The sequence below is a fragment of the Balaenoptera borealis genome, assembly GCF_965194805.1.
Source record: "Balaenoptera borealis genome assembly, chromosome: 20".
Classification (NCBI taxonomy): domain Eukaryota; kingdom Metazoa; phylum Chordata; class Mammalia; order Artiodactyla; family Balaenopteridae; genus Balaenoptera; species Balaenoptera borealis.
In genome coordinates, this window is record NC_138879.1 from 54,341,183 (window position 1) to 54,350,581 (window position 9,399).

Consider the following 9,399-nt stretch of genomic DNA (forward strand, 5'->3'; position numbering starts at 1 on the left):
GAGTGGAACTTCTGCTGTCACATGTTCAGACAGGTACCCAGGCACGTGCTCGTTGGCTCCCTTTAGAAGGCAGGAGACTGGGCTGGATGATCTCACGGCTCCTCAGAGCTGGAAGGGATCCGAGAGATCCATCCCATTTTGTAGGCAAAGGAAAGGGATCTCAGAGGTCCAGAGAAGGACACTGAGTCACCCCAGGTCGCAAAGCACAGCTAGGACTGGAATCTGGGACTCCTAACTCTGCTTTTGCCTCTTTTGGATTAGATGACCTCTGCCCAGCCCTGGTCTAAATTCCTAGTTACACCCATTACTACCACAGCCCCTTCTCACCACAGCTCTACCAGATGCATTATTTTTATGGATGAGATTAAGAAACTTCCCCAAAACGAATTAGTGAGTGGGAGAGCTGGGGTTTTAATCCAGGGCCCTCGGACTCCAATTAGCCATCAATCATTTGAGTGCTTCATTGGTGCCAGGCACCGTTCTAAGCACATTACATGCATCAAGTCATTTAAGTCTCTTTCTAATCAGAATTAAGATGAATTCTAATCCTAGGAGATTAGCCTTATTATTACCCCATTTTATAAGTGAGTTAACTGAAATATGGAGAGATGACGTGACTTGCTCACAATCACACAGCTGGCAAGTGATGGAGCCAGGATCACACCGGGCGGTCCAGAGCCTGAGCATTTTCACTCCCTTCTACTGTCTTTCAGAATCCAAAACCTGAATGCATTTTACGAAATCACGTTTTTAGAAACGACCCGAGTGAGATATTTGTAGACCCCCTAGGGAGCCCTCCAAGGCTGTCTCCTGGTCTTGGTCCATTCAGGAACATCACGGAGTGTAATGTGGCAGAATGAGCATTCGATGCAGATGTGGAGACCTGGATGGGGACCCTGGAGACCTGGATGCTAATTCCAGAGCAGCTCCCACCTGGGCTCTGCGAGGCCCAGGGCTGGCCCCACCTCACCCCTCAATCCCATGGTGTTCTTGAGGTCCTAGAGCGGAGAGCGGAGTCATGACCACTTACCCCACTGGGAGAACAATGATCGAACAATGGGAGAGAATTCCACAGCCTGTGCCCTCTGCTATCTGTGACCTCCTCCACTCGCCTTCCCAAAGTCCCAGAACCAGGCCAGGAGAAAATAACTGCCTGGCCCTGGAGGAAGTAACTTTAGCAGAGCCTGGGTCGACCACGTGTCCATGTTGTCTCTGGCTCTGGGCCCAGTCTAGGGAGAAGGGTGCATAAATGGTAAAACACAAAGACCCGCCCAAATCTTTTTGGAAACTAAAAAAGTAATAATAGCTCTAAAGCAAGGCAGGACTGGACAGACATATGCTGCACAGGGGCATAGGCAGGGCTCTGAGAGCACAGTGATGGAAAAGGTCCTTTCGCTAGAGAGACCGCGGATGCAGTTTTACATCAGCCGGCACAGGAGGCCCCAGCTGGGTGAGGGAGGTCACGAAAGCTGATATTTTCCAGGCACTTAAGTGCCAGGTACTGTGTGAGCACTTTTCACCCATTAACTGGTTGAATCTTCCTGCAGCCCTCTGTGGTGAGTGCCCTTGTTCTTACAGGGAGTAGAGTCTCGGAGAGCCATATATTGACCTCAGAGTTTCTGGGTCTAAATCTCAGCTCTGCCACTTACTGCTCTGGGACTTTGGACTTAAGCTTTCTGCCTCAATTCCCCCATTTGTAATGTTGGGAGCTGTAAGGAGTAAGGATACCCATAAGTACCCACAGGCAAATAGCTTGGAACATAGCCTGGCATGTTGAGCATTCTATAGATGATAGCTGTTATTCTCTCCATCTTACACATGAGGAAAATGAGGCACAGAGAGAAAAGATCCTTTATGCCAGCTATCCAGCTCTGGAGACTACACTCTGAACCTGTGCCCTTCAGTGACAGATACACAGGTTTCAGGCACACACCTGTTGGTCTGAGCCATTCTTTTCTGAGGGAAGACACTCGGTTTTCTCCTTGCACAGAAAACTCCACTGCACACGCAACTATATCCACATGAACTTGTTTGCCTCTTTCATCCTGAGAGCCCTGGCTGTGCTGGTGAAAGACGTCATCTTCTACAACTCTTACTCTAAGAGGCCCGACAGTGAGAAAGAGTGGATGTCCTACATGTCAGAGGTATGTCCTTCCTTACCGTTGGCCTCGACCTGGTGCATCAGTACTGGGAACTGCAAGAAGGCGAGGCTGGGGAGGAGAAGAGAGAGAGAAAGAGGTGTCAGTCTCTCTGGTTAGAGATGCATCACCTAACTTTGAAAAAAAACTCAACCTCCTGAGAATGGGGCAGGTAAAGGAAATCAGTAGCGGAAAATTTCACTGAGAGGCTGCTTTACACCCAATGGGTGGAAAATTTCTTCACCTGTAGACAAAAGAAATGGACCAGATCAACCTTTTAAAATTATTACTGTGTTTTACAGCAGTAAAGCATTTCTACATATGTTGAGATGGTTTTTCCTTTATCCTGTTAATAATGAATGCAGTAACCTGTCAAACTACCTTGCACTCCTGGAAGAAATCCAACTAGGTCCTGATATAGTCATCTCTCTCCCCTCCTGCTGGACTGTTTGCTAACACTGTGTTTTGTTCAGCAGTTCCTCATCTACATTCAGGAGTAATTTTCTTTTCTTGTACGGGCATACCTTGGAGATACTGTGGTTTGGTTCCGGACCACTATAGTAAAGCAAATATCTCAATAAGGCAACTCACATGAATTTTTTGGTTTCCCAGTGCATGTAAAAGTTATGCGTACACTATACTATAGTCTGTTAAGTGTGCAATAGCATTGTGTCTAAAAAAATAATGTACATACCTTAATTTAAAAATACTTCATTGCTAAAAAATGCTAACCATCATCTGACAACATGGGGTTGCCACAAACCTTCAGTTTGTAAAAAACACGGTATCTGAGCAGCCCAATAAGGCAAAGTACAATATACGAGGTATGTTTGTACTGCCTTTATCAGGTTTTATCAGGTACTGCCTTTATCAGCATAAAGTTTATGCTGACTTCTCAAGACAAATTATCTCTTTCTCACTTCTCTGGAAGAATTTGTTTAAGATGGGTATTATTTCTTCCTTAAATGTTTGATAGATTACCCTAGTGAAGCCATTTGGGCCCAGAGTTTTCTTTATTGCAAGGCTTTTAATTATGGATTAATTAGGACTATTACATTGAGATTTTCTGTTTCTTCTGGTGTCAGCTGTAGTAATGTGTTTTTCTAGGAATTTGTCTACTTCATCTAGCTTTTCAAATTTATTGGCATATTGTTTATATTCCCTTAAGATCTTTTTAAGGTCTGTTACATCTATTGTGGTATTCCTTTTTCGTTCTTGATATTATTTGTACCCTCACTCTCTTTTCTCCCCCCTTGATAATCCTTGCTAAAGTTTCTCAATTTTACTGGACTTTTCAAAGAACAAACTTTTGGCATTGTTGATTCTCTTTATCTTATGTCCTCTATTTCATTGATTTCTGCTATTATCTTTATTATTTCCTCCCACGTACTTTCTTTGGCTTTATTTTGCTGTTCTTTTTCTAACATTTTTGACATATTTAAGGTAAGTGACTTTCAGCCTTTTTCTTTCTTAATAAAGGCATTTGAGTTTGTAAATTTCATTCTAGTTGTAAAATTCATCCTAGCTGCATGCCCCAAGATTTTTTTGTTTTTTTTTTTAAATAATGGAGACATTCATTTGGATTTTCCTACAGGATGGTAGTTATTATTAGTAGCTCACACTTTTTTTTTTCTTTTTTATTTATTTATTTATTTTTGGCTGTGTTGGGTCTCCGTTTCTGTGCGAGGGCTTTCTCTAGTTGCGGCAAGCGAGGGCCACTCTTCATCGCGGTGCGCGGGCCTCTCACTATTGCAGCCTCTCTTGTTGCGGAGCACAGGCTCCAGACGCGCAGGCTCAGTAGTTGTGGCTCACGTGCCTAGTTGCTCCGTGGCATGTGGGATCTTCCCAGACCAGGGCTCGAACCCGTGTCCCCTGCATTGGCAGGCAGATTCTCAACCACTGCGCCACCAGGGAAGCCCATGCCCCAAGTTTTGATATGCAGTATTCTCCATACATTCAGTTCAGGAATAATTTCTAATTTCTATTATCATTTCTTTTTTGATTCATGAATTATTTAGAAGTCTATGTCCTCATTTCTAGTTATATGAAGATTTTAAAATTATTGGTACCTTGCTTAATTGAACTGAGAAGACATACCTTTCAGTGCTTTCTTTTTTTAATTTTTAAAAAATTTTTTCAGTGCTTTCTTTATGGAAATTGCTGATGATGAATTCTCCTTGTCTTTGTCTAAAAATGTCTAGGATGTCAAGAAGCTGGGCTTTAAAACCTACATGAAGCCCCCATATTTTTATATTGTTGCCAACCTCTCTGAGATGGTCAGCAAGGGTTTGGGAGAGAGGGGAGCTCAGAGGGAGGGGCTGTGCATGTGGGGGCCCTTCTCCACCCTGGGGGGGTCCATATGCTGAGGGAGCCTGGACTCACCCCCATGTGCTCTGTCCTCTGCAGGTGTCCACTTCCTGCCGCTCGGCCCAGGTTCTCCTGCACTACTTCGTGGGTGCCAATTACTCATGGCTGCTGGTTGAAGGCCTTTACCTCCACACGCTCCTGGAGCCCATCGTGCTTTCGGAAAGGCGGCTGTGGCCCAGATACCTGCTGGTGGGTTGGGGTGAGTGACCTGAACCCCCAGCCGCTTCTCCTGGGGACCTATCAGAAAGTGGGAGCCCAATAGAGCTTTTGGTTGGAGTTAGGGACCAACGGGAGGGAGGTTTTTGGGACAGATAACCCCTCAATCACAAGAGACTCTGAAAAGAGGGGTGTGTGTGTGTGAGTGTGCACGCACTCCCATGCACACGTATACACGCATGTAGACATAAGTGCTGTAGACCCATGCACACGTTCGAAACTTGGGAAGGTTTTGGTAGACTCAGATGACATTCCTCCTACCCTGTCCCCAACTGTATTCATCTACTAGGGCTGCCATAACAAAATACCATAGTCTCTGTGGCTTGAAACACAGATGTTTATTTCTGGAGGCTGGGAACTGTGAGATCACAGTGCCGGGATGGTTGAGTTCTGATGAAGGTCCCCTTCCTGGCTTGCAGACAGCTGCCTTCTTGCTGTAGCCTCACATCATGGCGGGGGGAGAGAGAGCGAGAGAGAGAAAGAGAGCTCTCTGGTCTCCTCTTATATGGACACTTATCCTATCACGATGACCACCCCCTACACACACCTCATCTAAACCTAATTACCTCCAAAGGTCTCGTCTCCAAATGTCATCACGTTGGGGGTTAGGGCTTCAACATATGAATTAGGAGGGGACACAAACATTCAGTCCATGTGCCAACTAAGTCTCCAAGATGAGGTCTGGAACCCCTGTTGCCACAAACTCTTGGGGAAGTTGAGACTGCGACATTCAGAGGGCATAATTTTGGCCAGTGATTCAGGCGGTTTGAGAATTGTCTTTGGATTTACTCTAAGCTGCTCTGTGGCATGTGGCAAATCTGTCCTCCTCTCTGCTTCCTGGTTTCTCAATCAATGGCCCTGTGCCACTGTAGGCCTCTCCAGCTCTCACTGTCCCCAATTCTATGATGTTTGGGTTTTTATAAGTTTCAACCAGCTGTGCTTGGCCCATCAGGGTAGTGTAGGCAGTAGGCAAGTGTGGCCAGCCAGCCCTTGACTCCATTTCCGTGTTTTCTCCCAGCCTTCCCGGTGCTCTTCGTGGTACCCTGGAGCGTCGCCCGTGCTCAGCTGGAGAACACAGGGTAGGTAATTCACCTCTTTTTACATTTCCATGAGCTCGCCATTCCCAGATAGGCCCCAATATAAGGAAATATACTATTTTCCCAAAGAGAATATCCACTCCCTTCCATTTTGGTCATCTAGAATATACTTAAGTATGTAGATAAAAGAATCAAATACCTTTCTTGTAGAAATTAGTCTATTAATTTAGTTACACATGCAAATAAACACAAAATTAGCACAAATTAGTACAAAAATTGGCTGCTTAGGTTAGCAGCGACCCTGGGTATATACAAATATAGGTACAAGAATGGTTATGGCATTCACAGTGGGCGAAAAAAGGCAAAACCCAATCAAACAAAAAAAATCCCTGAACATCCATCAACAGGGGAATCATCAAACAAATTGTGGCATACCTATATAGTGGACTATTATAAAACTACTGAAAAAACAAGTTAGTTCTGTACCTTTTGGCTTTTAGGGACTAAACCTCAACAGCGTGTTGTTAAGCTTGTTGCTGCATAATGTGTGTCAGTAATTCCATTTCTTTCCCTCCAAATAGTTACCACCAAAAACCCCCTACACAGACATACCTTGGAGATATTGTGGGTTCAGTTCAGGCCACCACAATAAAGTGAATATCTCAATAAAGCGAGTCACGTGAATGTTTTGGTTTCCCAGTACATGTGAAAGCTATGTTTACACTATACTGTGTATTTGTTAAATATTTGTTAACTATTTGTTAAATAGTAAGACTTGAAAGTAGCAATTACTCCTTGATCCGTGGGCTACTGTATACTATTAAGTGTGCTGTAGCATTATGTCTTAAAAAAAATCTTGATTAAAAATACTTTATTGCTAAAAAAAATGCTAACCGTCATCTGAGGCTTCAGTGAGTCGTAATCTTTCTGCTGGTGGAGGTTCTGGATGGCTGCTGACTGATCAGAGCGGTGGTTGCTGCAGGTTGGAGTGTCTGCAGCAATTTCCTAAAATAAGACAAAATGACGACGTTTGCCACATCTATTTTTCCTTTTATGTACGATTTCTCTGTAGCATGCACGCTATTTGATGGCATCTTATCCATGGAAGAACTTCTTTCAAGATTGGAGTCAATCCTTTCAAACCCTGCTGCTGCTTTATCAACTTATTTTATGTAATCTTCTAAATCCTTTGTTGTCTTTCCAACAATCTTCACAACGTCTTCGCCAGGAGTAGATTCCATCTCAGAAAACCACTTCCTTTGCTCATCCATAAGAAGCAACTCCTCATCGGTTTAGTTTTATGATGAGATGGCAGCAATTCAGTCACACCTTCGGGATCCAGTTCTAATTCTAGCTCTCTTGCTATTTCCACCACATTTGCAGTTAGTTCATCCATTGAAGTCTTGAACCCCTCAAAGTCATCCATCAAGGTTGGAATCAACTTCTTCCACAGTCCTGTTAATGTTTCTTTTTGACCTCTTCCCATGAATCATGAATGTTCTTAATAGCGTCTAGAATGGTGAATCTTTTCCTGAAGGTTTTCAACTTACTTTACCCAGATCCATCAGAGGAGTCAGCATCTACAGCAGCTATAGCCTTACAAAATGTATTTGTTAAATAGTAAGACTTGAAAGTAACAATTACTCCTTGATCCATGGGCTACAGAATGAATGTTGTGTTAGCAGGCATGAAAACAACATTAATCTCATTGTACATCTCCATCAGAGCTCTTGGGTCACCAGTGCATTGTCAATGAGCAGTCATATTTTTGAAAGGAATCTTTTTTTTTTCTGAGCAGTTTCTCCCAACAGTGAGCTAAAAGTATTCAAGAACTGTTTGCTGCAAGAACCCTAGCTTTCAGCCAATCTCAGCTTTCGACATGCCTTCCTCACTAAGCTTAATCATTTCTAACATTTGATTTAAAATGAGGGATGTGTCACTCTTCCTTTCACTTGAACACTTAGAGGCCTTTGTAGGGTTACTAATTGGCCTAATTTCAATATTTCTGTGTCTCGGGGAATTAGGGAGGCCTGAGGAGAGGGACAGAGATAGGGGAACGGCCGGTTGGTGAAGCAGTCAGAAAACACACATTTATTAAGTTCACCATCTCATATGGGCACAGATCATGGCACCCCAAAACAATTACCATAGTAACATCAAAGATCACTGATCACAGATCGCCATAACAAATATAATAACAATGAAAAGCTTTAAAATATTGCAAGAATTAACCAAAATGTGACACAGAGACACGAAGTGAGCAAATGCCTTTGGAAGATAGTGCCTACAGACTTGCCCGACGCACAAACGTCAAACTGATTGCACAAACCTTCAATTTGTAAAAAACACAATATCTGCGAAGTGCAATAAAATGAAGCACAGTAAAATGAGGTGTGCCTGTAGAATTAAGAATTCATGTTTGTATGAACACGGAGAAAAATGTGGAAGGATACACACCAAGCTATTAGCACGAAGACCACTTTTCTGGTTAAAAAAAAAAAAAAAAGCCCACAGGATCAACCAAATAGGAAGGGATTTGGGCCCTCCTCCCCCCTCCCCCTCCCCCCCCTCCCCCCTCCCCCCTCCCCCCTCCCAAGTGAGCCTTGAGCGTGAGCATCCTTCTTCCGAGGGTACAGGCCCTTTACCTTCAGCCTTGTCTCAAACGCAAGTCTTCTTTTACTGCTCGCTCTTTGCCATAGGTGCTGGGGAACCAACAGGAATAAGAATATCTGGTGGATCATCCGAGGACCCATGCTGCTTTGTGTAACGGTGAGGACCATCCCACCCACCCTCTTTCCTCTCTGAGCTCAGCAGCTGTGGAGGACCCTGTCCCCTCCTCTGCCACCCACCAGATTCTCTGGCTCAGAGTGAACCTGGGCCAGATCCCTTGAGATGGAGACGCTGAGCTGTGAGTAGGATCTGTTGAATGAGAAGAAGCAAGTAAGAAACTCCTCCTCGGTGTCATGTCATGGCAGAAGTAAGTGTGCCATATTATCCCCCCTACCCCCCAAAAAGAAACTTCTCCTTGTTCTGGTTCAGTACCTAAATCCAGGCTTACACTATAAGCCTCCTTCTCTCTGGGTTTTCGAACTATGTAGAGAAACCCGTAATCAGCTCAGTGACCTCATGTCAACCGGCTATGATGTGCACAAACGCTGGGGATGCAGGTGCCTTCGGTCATGGACGAGCCCGGGGAGAGCAAAGCTATGGGCTTGGATTTACCACCATCAGCGGGAGGGAGGGGAGACTAAGGAAGCGTCTTTTAGAGGAGGAAAGCATGCGATCGCTATTAACCCAAAGCTGTGATGGGGGTTTGAGTCAGGAGGTGATGCTGAGACCTTGTGGGAGAAGGCCCTTTATTCCTTAAGGCCCAGAATTTGGGGGGTGCAGAGGGACTGCTCAAGCCGGAGTCCTAAAGCTCCTTTAGATGGTAGCATGTGAGGAAGACATCTGCCCAAGAAGTTCGGGGGAGGGGCAGGGAGATAGCAGACAGTTGGAAGGATGAGCAAGATCCCAGAGGAGGCGGGAGGTCTTCCTGCCTGGACGAGGGGCCAGCAGCCCTGGGCGCCCACCAGCCAGGCACCGCCCACCAGCCAGGCACCGCCCACTCTCTTCTCCAAGGGGTTGCCGGGGATTCCGTT

General features: G+C 44.9%; 1 protein-coding gene across 5 annotated transcripts in view; it reads left to right on the top strand.

The window, feature by feature from the left end:
- The window catches only part of GLP2R (glucagon like peptide 2 receptor), a 55,706-nt gene that overhangs the window by 20,268 nt on the left and 26,039 nt on the right, over positions 1-9,399 (top strand). For all 5 annotated transcript variants that reach the window (XM_082373286.1, XM_082373285.1, XM_082373287.1 and 2 more), the window contains 4 exons: positions 1,991-2,144; positions 4,545-4,704; positions 5,740-5,800; positions 8,458-8,527. In XM_082373286.1, coding sequence (XP_082229412.1) covers positions 1,991-2,144; positions 4,545-4,704; positions 5,740-5,800; positions 8,458-8,527 — 445 coding nt within the window. The remainder of the gene's footprint in view (positions 1-1,990; positions 2,145-4,544; positions 4,705-5,739; positions 5,801-8,457; positions 8,528-9,399) is intronic.